Source organism: Mustela putorius, unplaced genomic scaffold, assembly GCF_011764305.1.
Source record: "Mustela putorius furo isolate JIRA1106 unplaced genomic scaffold, ASM1176430v1.1 tig00000281_pilon_pilon_pilon, whole genome shotgun sequence".
NCBI lineage: Eukaryota > Metazoa > Chordata > Mammalia > Carnivora > Mustelidae > Mustela > Mustela putorius.
Genome location: NW_025421343.1, coordinates 30,715,670 through 30,732,901, shown reverse-complemented (window position 1 = coordinate 30,732,901; position 17,232 = coordinate 30,715,670). Strand labels below are relative to the sequence as shown.

At 52.3% G+C, this 17,232-nt stretch overlaps 1 protein-coding gene across 2 annotated transcripts in view; it reads right to left on the bottom strand.

The window, feature by feature from the left end:
* Window positions 1-13,888, bottom strand: part of KIF3C (kinesin family member 3C) — a 34,825-nt gene extending 20,937 nt beyond the window's left edge. The window contains exon 1 of one of the 2 annotated variants that reach the window (XM_004745951.3): window positions 11,455-13,888. In XM_004745951.3, coding sequence (XP_004746008.1) covers window positions 11,455-13,029 — 1,575 coding nt within the window. In that variant the 5' untranslated portion in view covers window positions 13,030-13,888. The remainder of the gene's footprint in view (window positions 1-11,454) is intronic. The other variant, XM_004745950.3, reaches the window with a different exon arrangement.
* Between the last annotated feature and the right edge of the window lie 3,344 nt (window positions 13,889-17,232).

Sequence of the window (17,232 nt, the reverse complement as noted above, 5' to 3'; positions counted from 1 at the left end):
AGTTTCTCTCTGTTGGTTCTTGCTCCTCGGCCTTCAGCTTAGATCCCTTCCTTGGACCTGAACCCTGCTTCAGGATCTCCCCTTTGAGCCGGGTCCTGACCTCCATGAAGAGAATTCTGGATGATGTCTGACTGTCCATCATCACCCAATTCCATTCGTCCACTGCCCCTATGCTTCTCTGCTAGCCCCGCTGAGACCCAGCGCAAACGTGGTCTGAATGACAACTGAATTTGCCTTTCTGGTGACTCGCCAAGGCTTGCCCACTTTCCTAGCCCACATGATCAGCCAAGCCTGCCTGACAGAGCCTGTCTTGTGCTAGAAGAGGGGGCTGGTCCTGGCACAAAATCTGTGGGTGGGCCCCAATCCAGGTGCAAGGTCTCAGCCGCTACCTTCTCCCCAGTCGTAGCCCATGCTGGCTGTTTCCCCCCCACGCTCTGAAATGCATCATGCACGACTTCAGTTCTTTGCTGAACAGGGTTTGGGGTTTTTTTTTGGGTTTTGCTTGGTTTTTGCTTTTGCTTTTAATTTCCCCCCATTTTTCTGAGGATACCACTGGCCATCTCCTCCTTTTCTTTTCTTTCTTTTTTTAAAAAAAATATTTTATTTATTTATTTGACAGAGAGAGATCACAGGTGGGTAGAGAGGCAGGCAGAGAGAGAAAGAGAGGGAAGCAGGTTCCCTGCTGAGCAGAGAGCCCGATATGGGACTCGATCCGAGGACCCCGAGACCATGACCTGAGCCGAAGGCAGCGGCTTAACCCACTGAGCCACCCAGGCACTCCCCAGCCCCCAGTACTCATTAATGCTGATCTGAAAAGCCAGAGAGGAGACAGCAGGCCCAGCCACCCACTTGTCTGAGAAGATACTATCAGGTATGATTTCACAGAGAAGCCAGATAGGCTCCGCTCGGCCACTGCCAGCTCATCTCTCACATGCTGCAGGAGACAGGAGTCTCAGAGGCAACTTGTCATGTGCCTGCAGCTGGGCTAGTTCCCTTTTAAACGAATCATCCTATTTGGTCATCATAAGAACCACGCGAGATAACGAGTATGATCCCCACTGGACATAAAAGAAAACAGGGATTCAGACAGGTGACGGACTCCCTCCAGCTGACGGAGCCAGCAAATGGCAGAGGTGAGATTTGAACACCAGCCTCTTAATTCCACTGGTATCCCTCTCCCTGGGCCACAACTTTCTCCCAGGCTCAGGCAGCAAGGTGCCTTGGAGAGCAGCAGCATTTGGTCTCGGTAACATTGCCAGATCAGGAAAGCTCAGGGCACCATTTCTTTCTCTGAGAGCTAAGACAGGCAGATCTCTGCTGAAGATGCTTCTACCCGAGGTGCCTTATGGGGGCCTCTGAGGTGAGGGGATGAGGGTGTTAATTATGGGATTCGGGGAGGTTGTCAGGATCCCTAGCCTCCCGGAGAGAAGTCAAGTGCTAGGATGCTCGTGGGAAAGGCTGCCTCCTGGGTTCCATGGAGGGATGACAGCCAGAGCACTGGGCAGGTCAGACAGTCTGAATGCTAGTACATGCTCTGCCACCCTTTTTTTTTTTTTAAGATTTTATTTACTTGACAGAGAGTGAGAGAGATCACAAGTAGGCAGAGAGGCAGGCAGAGAGAGCCGGGGAGGGGGGAAGCAGGCTCCCTGCCAAGCAGAGAGCCTGATGTGGGGCTCAATCCCAGGACCCTGAGATCATGACCTGAGCCAAAGGCAGAGGCTTAACCCACTGAGCCTCCCAGGAGCCCTGGCCACCCTATTTGCTATGACATCTAGGGCATCTGATTTCTCATCTGGAAAACGGAAGAGAGCACCCACTAACCTTGCAGGCTTTGGTAAGCGGTGAGTTGGTTACAGAGGTGAAATTACTCGGTAAGTGATAAAGTACAATCCTGTGTCAGTGGTTACTGGTCAATCAGTATCTGATTGATGGGTATTCACGACTCATCACAAAGAGCAAAAAACCCCAATTAGTGGACCATCTTTGCTTTCCTCTGTTATTACAGCCACTCCGAATGCCACAGAACGATTTCTCCTTTTGGGGCTCCCTGGTTATAGACTTCGAGAAGCCAGCAGTAAGGGAAAAAGAAACAAAGGAGACAACAGGAAAGGGAAGAACAGTGCTAAGTTCAGTGATTCTCTGCCCTGAGGAACCAAAATCAGGAGACCCAGACCGTTTCCTGCCTTCAGTCTCCTTGGATGGCTTAAGACACAACAGAAATGATGCACGTCTCAAAGGCTGGGAATTCTCTCATCAAGAAGGAGACAGTTTGGGCTCAGGAAACGTATTGGCTGGGGAGTGAGGTAAGCTGGACTCCACCCGCAGCCTTGTCCCGGACGGGGGTGTGGATGCCCAGTAGTACATCGATGCCCCTCAGAGAAAAGAAGGAATAAAAAAAAAAAAATCAGCCCATCGACTTCAGTGAGAAAACCATAAGCATCTCAGACCTGATCCCTAACTTCTTCCTTCCCCCCTGTTCCCCTCTGGCCAACAATAGAATGCTACAGTGTCAGGACTGAGAAGACCTAACGAGGCTTCAAGTGCAGACTCAGCATTTGACAGCCGAGGCATGGGCCCAAGGGGCTTCTGTGGGTCATCCAGGGTCATGTGGCCGGTGGCTCCCAGGCAATGGTTGGTCATTCCTCTCCAGTTCTCACTGCCTGTCATTCAGGCTGACCTCTAACCCTGGGCTCCTGACCTGCTGCTTCCCAGGTGAATCTGCAAATAGTACTGAAAGCAAGGAAGCACCTACGGATGATTTCTTAAAGTCCCTGGGAGGGGAAGAGACTTGTCCAAGGTCACAGGATTGCCCATAACTGGGTATCACTGAGATTATTATCAACACTGGGTCTCCCTCAATTATTCATTTTTAAATTTAAATTTATTATTATTATTTAAGATTTTATTTATTTATTTGATAGAGAGACAGCGAGAGAGGGAACACAAGTAGGGGGAGTGGGAAGGAGGAAGCAGATTTCCCGCTGAGCAGGGAGCCTGATGTGGGGCTTGATCCCAGGATCCCGGGATCCTGACCTGAGCCAAAGGCAGACACTTAACAACTGAGCCACCCAGGTGCCCCTTTAACTTATTATTTTTAAGATTCTATAGAATTATTTGAGAGAGAGATCAGAGAGGGAGAGTGAGAGGGAGAAGCAGATTCCCCACTGAGTGGAGAGCCCAACGAGCTGGGGGCTCTTTCCCAGGACCCTGAGACTACGACCCGAGCCTAAGGCAGATGCTTAACCAACTGAGCCACCCAGGGCCCCAATCATTCATTTGTTTAAAAAGGTTTAAAAAACCCACTGGGTGGCTCAGTGGGTTAAAGCCTCTGCCTTCGGCTCAGGTCATGATCCCAGGGTCCTGGGATCGAGCCCCGCATCGGGCTCTCTGCTCAGCAGGGAGCCTGCTTCCTCCTCTCTCTGACTCCCTCTCTGCCTACTTGTAGTCTCTGTCTGTCAAAAAAAAAAAAAAATAATAATAATAATTAAAAAAAGGTTTTACTTATTTATCCCAGAGAAAGAGAGGGAGGGAGGGGAAAGAAGCAGAGGGAGAGGGACAAGCAGACTCCGTGCTGAGCGCAGAGCCCGATGCAGTGCTCAATCCCACGACCCTGAGATCATAACCTGAGCGGAAATCAGGAGTCCGACACTCAACCAACTTAACCTTCCCAGTGCCCCAGTTATTCATTATTTTTAAGCCAATCTTCCAAAGAGGTGTTAACACATTTCTTTTATATTTTCTTCTCACTTAAATTTTTAGGTTAGTTTTTATTTAACAAAACATATGTTTGTAGTGAAAGTAAAAAAAGTATAAAGTAAATAAATAATAAATAAAAGCCCCCCCCTTCCCCACTAAAATTCCTAGAAATAACTACTGTTGGTGAATTCTCGTGATTCCTTCCAGAAATCTAAAAAATTTGAAGACTTCGTTAACTATACCTGCTGACTTATGTTCTTGGTTATGGGTACTTAAAAAGATTTGTTGATTATATGAATGGACAGAGCCAGGTGAGTCGGAGGCTGGGGGTTTGCATCATTAGGAAGGACAGAGATGGGTTGAGCTAAGCATCTCCACAGACAAGAGCTCCCACTGGGGCCTATTAGCTAGGGATCTGGCAGGAATCTTTCATTTCCGAAGCTGGTAGTATAGTGTGTGGGGGGGTACAGATCATGGGTTCTGGAGTCAGGCAGACAGAGGCTCCTATTCTGGCCACAGTACTTCCAAGGCATGTGACCTTGGGTTGTTCCTTCCTTAAGGAGTCTCAGCATCCTCATTTGTCACATGGAGATTAAAATAGTACTACTTCATGGTGTTATTGTGAGGATTAAAGAAAACGAATGCACATGAAAACAGCGGCATGCTTGGTGTTAGACATGCACTGAAGAAATGGTAGCTCTCGGGGCGCCTGGGTGGCTCAGTGGGTTAAGCCGCTGCCTTCGGCTCGGGTCATGATCTCAGGGTCCTGGGATCGAGCCCCGCATTGGGCTCTCTGCTCAGCGGGGAGCCTGCTTCCTCCTCTCTCTCTGCCTGCCTCTCTGTCTACTTGTGATCTCTCTCTGTCAAAATAAATAAATAAAATCTTTAAAAAAAAAAAAAAAAAAAGAAATGGTAGCTCTCGGGGCACCTGGGTGGCTCGGTTGGTTAAGCGTCTGCCTTTGGCTCAGGTCATGGTCACAGGGTCCTGGGATGGAGCCCCACACTGGGCTCCCTGCTTGGTGGGAAGCCTGTTTCTCCTGCTCCCTCTTCTGCTCCCTCTGGCACTCCCCATACTTGTGCTCTCTCACTCTCACAGTTTCTCTCTCTCAAATAAATAAATGTATAAATATATAAATAAATAATCTTTAAAATTAAAAAATAAATAAATAAAATAAAAGGGCACCTGGGTGGCTCAGTGGGTTAAGCCTCTGCCTTCAGCTCAGGTCATGATCCCAGGGTCCTGGGATCGAGCCCCGCATTGGGCTCTCTGTTCAGTAGGGAGCCTGCTTCCCCCGACCCCCATCCCCACTCTCAGTCTGCCTCTCTCCCTAATCGTGATCTCTGTCAAATAAATAAAATCTTTAAAAAAAATAAAATAAAAAAATAAAGAAATGGTAGCTGTCATCGTCATTACTATGGTTGCCATTATTATCTTGCAGACTCACCTCAAGAAAGGAGAAAGCCTGCAGGCCCATTACCTATTGCTATGGAAACAGAGCAGCCCAGGTCCTGGTCCTCCTCTGCTGGGGACATCTGGCAGGAGAAGGAGACAACTAAGCAGGAACTCTTTAGTATGACTGGGAGTTAATGCCCAAGAATTTCTCAGGATATTACAAATTCCAGATCCACCAGACTACAAGAGCAAGTGGCCCCTGAACCCTGAGCACAGGTGGGGTGCCTTGCGCAGAGGGCGGGGCTGAAGGGCTGCATCTTTGGGAGGAGGGAACCATCTTCTTATCTTCTCAGGCCACCCGGGTCTGGAGCTCTCAGGCCCAGAAGGCTCCAGAAGTGTGCAAGACTGGCCAGGTAAAACTGGCTAGCAGGACATGGCCAGAGAAGGGTGCCCTTCTCCGGCTGCATTCCAGGCCCTTCCCCAAGTCCTCAGAGCACAAAGAGAACATTATCACACCCACTTCATGCAGTCGTGCTCTCTGGGGGCTGGCGGTGACTGAGGGCCGTGCGTAATAGACTCCTCCAGCCAAAGCACATCGGGAGAAACCCAACACTGGACCCGAAGGCCTGCGGAGCCTCCACGTAACTTGAAGCCCCAGACCTCTGATGGGAATGTATTAGTCAGTCTTCAGTGCTTCCTGCCAGTCAAATCTTTATAATTACAAAATGCCCCCAGCTCGCGACAGTTCTGTGAAATGATAACACTGCCAGGGATGAGTAGTTAACTGTCCCCTACAGCACTTTCTCTCCTATGGGGGCTTTTCCCCGGGATTCCTGCTGTTCAGCCCTTTACCTACACTCTCCCTCCTGCCCTGGGCCTTTATGACTTCACTTCTCTTTCCCCTCTTCCCCATCCCCTTCTATTTCTTCCCTGTTTTTCTCTCCATTCTCTTCTCTCTCTTTTTATTGTTTAAAGATTTTATTTATTTATTTGACAGACAGAGATCACAAGTAGGCAGAGAGGCAGGTAGAGAGAGAGGGGGAGGCAGGCTCCCCACTGAGCAGAGAGCCCCATGCGGGGCTCAATCCCAGGACCCTGAGATCATGACCTGAGCCAAAGGCAGAGACTTAACCCACTGAGCCACCAGGTGCCCCCCCCCAAAAAGAGTATTTTTAACAATCAAGGACTTTTAGGAGGAGGAGAATTTAAAGGCAATCAAGATTAATGGTTTTGTTGATACATGAATCCCTTTAGAGCAACTCTGACACTCCATTTCTCCTTGAGCACTTCCACGGTTTGGAGCCTGCTACCTCTAGGAGCGGTCCATTTCTAGGTGTTAAGAAGTTCTTTATATTGAGCTTAGTCTGCTCCCCTAATTCCCATACCCTGGCTACCAGGACAATCCAGGATATAAAAACAGTGCAACAGCAGAAAGGCAGTGAGGTACATATTAGGTTCAAAAGATTGAGGTAAACCAGCTGGCTGTGAGGTCTCTCACTGGAGTAGCTTGCTTGTGGGGTCAAGACAGAGGAGACATAGGGCAGCCGGTCTCTGCTAGGTCTTGAATGCCAGTCTAAAATGTGGTGTGTTTGACTTATCAAGGCAAAGCCAAGTGAGACTGTCCATTAGGCAGTAATAAAAAGCTGTGCTTACATCCCAGGAAGTGTGCAAAGCACTTTAACATTATCTCATTTAATCCTCTCAAAAACGTAAACGTCGGTACTGTTATTATTTCATTTTATAGATGAGGTGACTGAGGTCTTTCACGAAACCCAGGCCTGTCTGTGTCTGATGCACATGATCTGAATACAGCACTCTACAAAATAACGTCAGCAGCGACCAGGATGGGAGGTTCTGATCTGGGAACGCATTTACTAGACAGAGAGAATGTCCAAAACGGAGGGCCTGGGTCCGCTTTGAGCACTCTTCTACAGACAGGCCCCGAATCTCCATTGCTAGTCTCCACAGATCCATTTCCAGCTGCCCACTGGATTTTGTCGCCTCAAATTCCATGGCACAAGCTTCTGCCAGTTTTCACCTAGCACCCAGTTCCCAAAACTGATATTCCAAATCTTGAAGCATAAAAGATCACATTTTGTGTTTAACCAACCTGGGCTCAACTAGATTTGCCACATAAAACTATGAGGCCTCGGGCAAGTTACTTAACCTCTATGGGCCTCAGTTTTCTCAGATCTAAAATGGGAAGAGTAACAACACCGTTCTTGGAAGGTGCTTGCGTAGATTAAATTCGATCATGTGTACATAACCAGTAGTACAGTGCTTGGCACATAGCTGGTGTTATGGAAACAGCATCCTTATAGTGATGACTGCTGTTTCTGGGGCTTGAATCTCCCTCTTGGTAACCTTTTTGTGGTTAATCCCCATGCTGAGAGGTGGGGGGAAGAAGAGGGAGCCACAGAGTGGACAGTAAGCATTCAGTGTGGTTTGCATTCTCTGTGATGACCTCGCCCCTTTGGCTGTGGGCGCCACTTCGGCAGGGTCTCTCTTCTACACCCGCTGCAGACAGAGCCGGGTTCTAGCTCTTCTCCCTCCAGACCTGCTCACGTGGGGATAAACAGGCAGTGCCTCTTCCACCCCTCCTTTTAGCTGAAACCAGCATTTTGTGTCATCTACAACCCTAACGTCCCTTAGCCACCCTTCTTTCCTTCTAAGAATCTAGGATCAGTTACAGAAAGCACCTGGTCCAATCCCTCAAAAAAACTGAGTTCAAAAGTCAAGGATCTTGCACAATGAACTGTGAGTAAAGTGGGCCTTCTCTCAACCCATCCACACGCTTTCACGGGTCCTCACTGCAGTCCACACATTGTGCACGAACGTCTGAGCCCCAGCCTCAGTGGTGGGTCTGTGACTCTCCCTGCACCCCCTTCCTCACAGGCCTAGCGTGCTATCAAGCCCCTGGGGGATACTCCGTAAGGAAGCCGCCCTGATCACAATCACGAGCCCGCACGCATTTGCACACCCTCACATCCCCCGGGGCCCCCAGTGAATATGGAAGGAGATGAAAGGAGACTCCAAGGAGACAGGCTCGGTGTTTGTACACAGTGAGGGGAGAACAAAGGAAACGGGGAGCCCGGAGGTGGCAGGCAGGGGAAGCAGGCGGGCCAGGCTGTAAGAGGAGTCGGAGAGAATGAGGGCAGTAGGTCGTACCAGCTCTGGCTTCGACGCCCCCAGAGGGTGGTGTGAACTGGAAGAAGGGAATGGGGGGAGGCGGTTAGGGGAGCTGCTGCCGAGAAACTGAGAAGTGGGACCTGGAGAGAGTGTGCAGCAGATGGGGAGCAAAAGCTCAGTGAAGGGAGCAGGAGCTCCCTCTCTTCTGAGTCCTCCTGGCTCTTTCTTGCCCAGCTCTGCTTCCAGAGCTGTAGGGTTATGGCGAGGCAGCTGGGATCGGCCGGTGGGGGTGCGGGGGGTGGAGAAAAGAGTCAAGCTAACAGCAAAGATGTCAGTCCCCCAGATCACTGGATGCCGGCTTGATCCACAGAGGCCACCCTGTGGCTGCTAATGCCCCTCCTTTTATTTGGTCCTTTCAACTTATTTCCAACGCCCTCCCACTAATGATCTCATTTCATCTTGAGCACAAACTTGTGAAATAGGCAGGCCTGGCATTATCTCTGATGTGCTCCTCCCCTCTAATCTGTGATCCCTCAAGAGCTCTCAAATTGTTTCCTCCATCCTAGGAAGATCCAATGCAGAATCAGGCCGTGCCTTGGGAATAAGAAGAGGTTGGGGTTCTCTGTCCAGGCTCCACTCAAGTTGTCTTGTTCGTGTTTGTCCTGGGCTGGGTGTGACAAGAAGTCACAGGATACGGACTCATTCCCCTCCTGGAATTTCCCAGCCAACCCGCCCCCTTCCCTCATGTCTGAAAGCCTGGCACATAGTGACCATGTCCATCAGTCTCCAGGGAGATATGTCAGACTTCTCTTCCTTAGGAGAATAGAAACCTGAGGCCTAGAGAGGCAAAAGCCTTGGCCCTGAGTCACACAGTGAGCAGACAGGGAGGGATGGTGATGACTTGGGAAGAACAGGGGTCCGGGAGCACCAGGAGACCTGAGTCCCAGTCTTCGCTCCACTATTTTCTCAGCCCAGGGGCACAGAGACAGGCATTCCATCTCCCCAGTCTTGGTTTTCTTAACTGTCAAATGGGGACAGGAACACCCATCTCTTGGGGTAGCTTGAGATGAAGATGTCAAAGTGTTACATAAAAATGAATTATTCTGATTATCAGGTAGCACAGGTAACGTTAGGACTCGGGCGTAAGGGGAAAAGGCTGGATCAAGCATAAGGAGTCTGGGATCTCACTAACTCACCTATATGGCCCTGGGCAAGGCCAGGCCTCAGTTTCCCAAGGCCTCTGCCACCTCTAAGAAGGAGGGTTCTGTGGACCATACCTCTATTGCAAGAATTCTGGCGCTGGCTGCCCTGACTTCTTGACTGTCCTATTATTTCTGCCCCACATTGCCTTAGATCCAAGAATCTTACTGAGGGAGCTGGTCAGTTGCCAAGAGTGGGAGATCCCATTGTTCCCAATGGGAAGGATCTGCTAGATCCTTCACACCAACCCCTCTCCCATTTCCTCAGGGCTGAAGTGTGCTTCTGTACTGTCTTAGCCTCCACTGCCTCCCAGCTTTAAGGGGAATGAGGGTGGAGAAGGGAAGTAAGGGGGAAGGGGCTTCCCTTGGTAATGAAACTAATGACAGATTGCCCATGTAAGATTTTCCAGTGGAAAGCACCAGATTGCCTGGATTCCTTTCCTCCTAGGGAGGGCTGAGTCTAACTATTCGGCTATCATCTTGCTTCTCCCCAGATGGCCCCAAAGGTGCCAGGCCTCTGGGCCATTCTTTGAGGAAGCATCTCAGCAGAACCCTTGCTGAGCTCATGGAGGTGAATTAAATATTAAAGACACAAGGCCAGAGCCCCTGTGCAGCAGCACATTCCCATAACCCAGACAATGGCACACAGCTCATCTGCCCACCTTCCCAGCAGCCGCCACTCTCCCTCCCCAGGCTGAGTTCCTTGCTCCCCAGCCCACACTCTTGAGAGGGCATAAAAAATAGCTATGTTTTGTTCTCTCCAGCAAGTGATCAGCTCCTGGTTCCCTGTGTCCTCCCTCCAACCCTCAGCACTGAGGAGTCCAGGGACCTGGAAATGCCTGGAACATTGAGTTGTGGCATCTGCGGCAATGAAACTGAACAGGTCTGTGGCTGGTCTGACAGAGCCCTCTGTAGCTTAGCCCCACCTTGTGCCTGGAGGCCCCAGCAGGAAGATCTGGATAGCTCTCAGGGCAATGGGAAATTAGATCTTGCTGGGATGAAGCCTGGGTGGCGGGGGGGGGGGGGGGGGGGGGGGGGGGGGGGGGGGGAGCAGTTTGCTTCTCAGCTTCGAAGAATTTCAGAGATCACCCAGGCCACCTCAGTTTTACAAAAAGGGAAGCTGAGGCTTTAGGAAAGGAAAAAGTAACTTACACAAGGTCACTCGATGAGCGATAGAATAGCTAGGCCCAGACTCCAGTTCTCCAGGGTAGAGCCCAGTGCTCTCGCCTACCCTCCCCATGATCTCTGGATCTCCTTCCTAATTCTAGCAAGCACTGGGCCCTGCATGGGTCCTATGGCTGCTTTCAGAGGGCAGGATCCATTCCTAGTTCCTCTGGCTATCCCAGAACCAAAAGAGCACAGCGTTCGTGCGTTCCACCTCAGCTTTGCCACCTGGTAGGATGGTACCTTGGTCATTGCACCTCTGAGCCTTAGTTCCTCACCCATAAAATGGGGGCTTAAGAACCAGTGCCCCGGATGGCTAAGGATCAGATGAGATCGTGTCTGTGGGGCATTTGGTAGACAGGGAAGTGCTATCCAAATGTCAGATATTATTAAAATGGTGTGAGGTGTGAAGGTGCTACAGAGGGAGGAAGTCCCAGGAGAGGCCGCTATGCAAGGGAACCCACCCCCAAATGGGGCTGAGGCCCTGCCTCAGGACCTGACTGATCCTGACGGCCACCAACCGAGACTGACAGGCAGTTGGTCAGACCAACCCAAGCTCCCCGGCTTGAAAGACCACCTGCCTGCTTTGCTTTGCGCGCACGCGCGCGCGCGCGCGTGTGTGTGTGTGTGTGTGTGCACGTGTGTGGTTTGTCTGTCCTCCTAAGAGCTCCTGGGATGCTCTGCCCGGCAGCCCAGAATTGTGGGGATTTATTTCCCTGGCTGCTCCAGGGGAGTATTGGGCAGGAAGGGAAGCGTGTTGTGCTGAGGGAGGACACCTTGCTTCAGGTAGGATCAAAGACCCGAAAAGAAAAGCCTGCCAGCCCAGATCCCCTTGGGCACCTCTGGAGTCCCGCTGCTGTCTGGGGCCCTTACCTTGTACTTGGCCGCGAGCAGCTCCGTGGCCTGCTGCTCCCGCCTTAGGTCTTCCAGCATCTTCTCCTTTTCCTCCAGCAGCTTCTGCTTCTCCTCGCTCACCAGGCTGCGGTCATCCTGGATGGCCGCCTTCTCCTCCTCCAGGCGCTCCTTCTGCTCCTGCAGGTAATTCTCCATGTTCTTATCCAAGGCTGACTCCAGGATGGGCTGGGGTGGACGGTGGTTGTTGTTGTTGTCATCCTCCTCTTCGGCCACCCAGGCCTCTATCACCGGCCCCTCGGGGTACCCAGCTGGGGCCGACACGGCCTTCTTCCTGCGGCTGCTCTTCCTCCGGAGCCGCTTTCCCAGCATCCCCTTCTTCTCCAGCTGGGCCTTCAGGCGAGCGATCTCCTCCTGGAATTCCCGCAGCAGCGTGTCCTTGGGGTCCTCGTTCACGCGGGGCTTGTTCTTGATGTTCTTGGCCCTGTTGGCAAAGCGCAGGGTGGAGAGGCTCTCGTCGTAGCTGTGAGAAGCCGGCCCCAGAGTGGCCACCATGATGGTCTTGGCGTTCCCCCCCAGAGAGTCTTGGAGCAGCCGGGTCAGCTTGGAGTCCCGGTAGGGGATGTGGGTGCTCCTGTTGCCTGCCAGAGCAGCGATCACGTTGCCCAGGGCAGACAGCGAGAGGTTGATTTTGGAGGCTTCCTTAGGCCTCTCTCCACCACTACCACCACCACCACCACCACCACCGCCGCCGCCGCCACCACCCCCACCTCCACCGCTGCTGCAGCCCGTGGACTGTGTGGCCGTCCCTCCGGCGGCATTGGGGCCTGCCTTGTTCTGCCTCTCACTGCCAGCCAGGTCCACCAGGTTGAGCTTGCCCACACGGATGTGGTCCTGGCCATCTGAGCCCCGCTCACTGCACTCCACAGTGATGACGAAGATGGCATGGGAGCGGGAGCTGACCTCATTCATGTGCGTGCTGCCCACCGCCCGGGTCTGGTTCCCCAGGTTCATCACGTGCTCGATCTCCTTGACGTTCTTGGTGACAAAGGAGGAGAGGTCCTTGATGTAGACACCGGTCTCCGGGTTCTCCTTCAGTTCTAGCCTCTTGCCAGGCTCTTTGGAGAGCAGGTCCCGGATCTCCTCCTGGTAGATCTCCAGGTAGGAGGCCCGAACCAGGTACTGCTGGTTCTGGGAGCGAGAGATGTGGGTGAAGATATGCTCAAAGGCATTGGGGATGACCCCCCGCAGCTCGGGCTCCACCCAGGTCCCCTGCATGGTGTAGGTCTTGCCGGTGCCCGTCTGGCCATAGGCAAACACCGTGCCATTGAAACCCTGAAGTACCGAGTCTACCAGGGGCCTCACGGTTTCATCATATAAGTCTGCCTGCTTGGAGCTGGCATCATACACGGCATCAAAGGTGAAGGACTTGGGCAGTTCCCCTGGGGCAGCGCGGGGGTTCCGCAGGGTCACCTGGCCCAGTTTCACGTCCATGGTCAGGATCTGCTCGTGACCAGCAGCCTCCTCCTTCCGGCTGAGGGGGCGGCACCGGGCCACCACCTTAAGGGCCTCGCTGGCCTTGGTTTTACTGGCCATCTTGATGCTCTGTCCTTCCTGCTCCCCAGGGCCCCTCCGCAGCCTGGGCGGTCCTGCTGGCCTCCCTAGGTTGGGATCAGCGGGGCCAGCCCAGCCCCCAGGCGCCGCTCTTCAATCCGCATGCAGCCTCCTAGGGTGGGGATGCTGGGAGGTGGCCCCGCCGCTGCTGCAGTCCGGGCCTCCACCGCTCTCCGGTCCTCGCTGCACGGGCCGGGCAGGGGGAATTAGGCAGAATCCCCCGGCAGCCGCGGGAGCCGCGCCGGCCGAATGGCAGTGCCCGGAGCCCGCCCCATGCTGGGGCAGAGGGAGCGCTGCCGTAAACAGCTACGGCAACAATGAGATAAAGGAAGAGGAAAATGGGATGGGGGGTGGGCGGCGAAGCTGTCTTCTCCTCCTCCTCCTCCTCCTCTTCTAGGGATCCATGGCGGGGGCTGCCGGTCCTGGGCGGCCGGGGGTCCCGGCCCTCCCGAGGGCAGAGGCTCACCTGGAGTCCTCCCCCCGCGCTGGGGGATCATTCATTGCAGCCCGCGCGGCTGCTGCTGCCCCTGCCTCCACCTTCCCCGCCGCTGCCACCGGAGAATGAGAGAGAAAAACAGAAGGGGATGGGGCGGAGCAGCGGCGGCGAGAGTGATGTTGCCGCCGCGCTGCGGCCCCAGCTAAGCCGCCCGGCTGGGGTGGGGCAAGGGGCGGGGCTGCGGGGCGGGAGGCGCGAGCCCGGCGCGGCCCGCGCGCTGGGAACAAGGGGGCATCGCCTGCTCGCACCCCCGCAGACCCCTCCGGAATTACAGGCTCGGGTGCCGACCCGGGTCCCGCGCCCACCAGGCGGGTGCGGCGCAGACACCGCCCGCCGTCACCCCACCGGGCCCGAGCATGCTGGGAATTGTAGTCCTGCCTTTGTTAACCCGGTTCTGGCAGGTTGCTGATGCCTTCTCCGGTCCGGGAGGCCCCTCCCTCTCTGGCACGCAACCTAAGAGGGACTGCTGAGGTCGCAGCCTACCTGGGACTGGGGTATCCACCACCCACACTTGTTCCCTCCAAAGACCATCCTCCATCCCTCCACTGCTCCTGTCTTTCAGCCTGCAGACGTGGACACGTCCCCCCTTCCCTTCGGAGGGTCGCTAGGTACCTTGACTCCTGCATGTTTCTCGATTCTTCCCTTCCCTTCTCCTGAGCCTGGTTTACTTCTGGCCTTCCCCTTGTCTCTTGAAACCACCTTCCAGCTGATTCTCTCTTCACGTCTTCTCTGCACATGTACCCGGGTCCCCTGCCTTCCTCCTCTTCCTCTTCTTCTAGGCTTCCAACACGTATACAAGCCCCACCATCTTCTGACCCCGGCCTAATTTCCCAGCCTCCCCTCCAGGTACTCTCCCACAGAGAACCTGCGGTCCAGAAGTTCATTCCTTCAAGCAGTTCCCCCGGGGCCTGCTGAGCTCCTTGTCCACAAGGACCTCTCATTCTAAGAACCTTGTTTTGACCGTGCTGTGTTGCATCCTTGTGCCTTTGCCCAGAGGGCGCTGTCACCCTTCTACACCTGGCAGCCTGCCACTGGCGCAGTTCAAGCACTTCCTCCTCTGGACATCTTCCCTGATCAATTTCTTTTCTATAGCAGAAAGAGACGCAGAATTTGCATAAAACAAAGCTCGGGTTCAACTTGCACTTCTGATCGCCATCCAGAATGGTGTGACTTTGAGCAATCTCTTATCTTGCTCTAGCCTCAATTTCCTCATCTGTTTAAAACAACTAGAGGGCGCCTGGCTGGCTCAGTCAGTTAAGCCTCCAACTCTTGATTTTGGCTCAGGTCATGATCTCCTGGTCCTGGGATGGAGCCCCCCTCAGCTCTGGGCTCAGCTTGTCCCTCTCCCTCTGCTCCTCCCCTCCCTATGTAAGTAAATAAGTAAGTAAGTAAATAAATAAAATCTTAAAAAAAAAAAAACAGTTGGATGGAGGAGGGGAATAATTTCTATGGAGTGGCCATGAGACTCAGATGAAACAATTAATAAACTCTTCTGCCGATGAGAAGACTTTTTTTTTAAAGATTTTATTTATTTATTTGACAGACAGAGATCACAAGCAGTCAGAGGCAGGCAGAGAGAGGAGGAAGCAGGCTCCTCACCGAGCAGAGAGCCCGACTCAGGGCTTGATCCTAGGATCCTGGGACCACAACCCGAGCCGAAGGCAGAGGCCTTAACCCACTGAGCCACCCAGGTGCCCCAAGAAGCCTTTTTTTAAAAAGATTTTATTTTTGAGTAATTTCTACACCCAGCATGGGATTCAGACTCACTATCGAAGACCAAGAGCCACATGATTCACCTATTGAGCCAGGCAGGAGCCCCTGAGAAGACTTTTTTTTAAAAGATTTTATTTTATTTATTTGACAGAGAGACAGAGAGAGAGCATGAGAGCACAGTTAGGGGGAGGGGCAGGCAGAGGGAGAGGGAGAAGTAGGCTCCCGGTTGGGCAGGGAGCCTGATGTGCAGCTGGGCGTGGAACTCATCCTTGGAGCCTGGGAACAGAACCTGAGCTAAAGGCAGAGGCTTAAACAACTGAGCCACTCAGATGCCCCTGAAAATAAATAAATATTTTTTATTTTATTTTGTCTTTAAAAAGATTTTATTTATTTATTTGACAGACAGAGATCTCTGTAGATCAGAGTAGGCAGAGAGGCAGGCAGAGAGAGAGGAGGAAACAGGCTGCTTGCGGAGCAGAGAGCCCGATATGGGGCTCGATCCCAGGACCCCGGGATCAAGAACTGAACTGAGGGTGGAGGCTTTAACCCAGGTGCCCCCCGAGAAGACCTATTTTTAAGCAAGCCCTTAAAACATGCTTGTGGCCTGGTTTGGTTTGCCTGACAGCTTTCACTTTCTTGAGTATCCTCGATAGACCAGTCCATGTTTGCTGTTCCTCTTTGCCGGTCTTCGTATTTTTCCTCTAGGATACAAATCAGGTATAATTCCTCAAGTCCAAGGACCAAGCCAGTGTCACCCATGTCCTACTCTGCGGAGGGCGGTTGCGTCTGTGGACTGAGTCTGAGTTGTCCTTCCTCTCTGAGATCCAGAGCGAGGAGGTAATTATTTGAAACCTCAAGGCCCCTCCCCACAGAGACACTGGAAGAATCTTTGCATAAAACATCTCTGATCATGTTATTCTCTGGAGGACCTTTTTGTTTAGTTCTTCACCTTCCAATCTTCACCTTCAAATGCCCTTCAGGACCTGAAGGGCAGCTCGATTGGAATCTTGAGGCTGAGCTGGTGGCTTGCTTACTTGTGAACTTTCCTGGCTTTCCTCAACCCTCTCTTTGATCAGGCTGTACAGCTTGTGAGTAACTTGGCTTTTGGACCAATTACTGGGTGGGGTTTTGGCTTTGTAGACTAACCTTTCTTGGCTCTGGCAGCCTGACTTCTGGATGGACCGACCATTGGCTCTTGGACTATTTTCTTGTTGCATTTGGCTTTAGTTTTTGGACTACCCTTTCTCTCCTTTGCCTAACACCTGATGCCAGGGTGCTGCCGGACAAAAGGGATTCTGGTCTCATTCTCCCCACTTGATACCACCACCTGGCAAGGCACTTGCCCAGATCTTCCTGCGTGGAAGGGAGGCTGGAAGCCGATTGCTCACATGGGCAGATGTATGATCCTCAGTAAAGGAAAAGTTCCCTGAATAGCTTATTTTCTCAGAATTAAGGATTCTGCCATCACTCACAGGGTTTACATGAGTATTAAGGGAGATAATGCAGAATCTCCCAGGATGTAGAAGGCATTCAAGAAATCGTAGTTTTCCTGCCTTTTGTCCTTCGTATTCAAAGTTGTTCACATCCTGCATTTCCCTTTTCAGCTTCTTTATCATCCATTCTTTCTTCCCTCTCCCTGTTCCACACTCAAGTCTCCAACCACTTGGGTTTGCTCGAAGTCCTCCCAACACATCATAATTTGGGGGGTCTCCATATGATTTTGCCCATACTGCATCTCTGTCTGCAGTGTTCCCCTAACTTTGTTTCTGTCTACACAGGCTCACCTCCTATTCATTCTGTACCTTGATATAGTTTCTACTACCACTGCTCAATAAAGATTCCTCTTGCCAAGGGTATCAGTAACCCCACAGTGCCATTTCTAGTGGGCCCTTTTCAATAGAAGCTTTTGACACAACCCACTTCTTCCTTCTTTAGCAAACTCTCCCTCACTTCCTATGGTTTTCATGACCCTATAC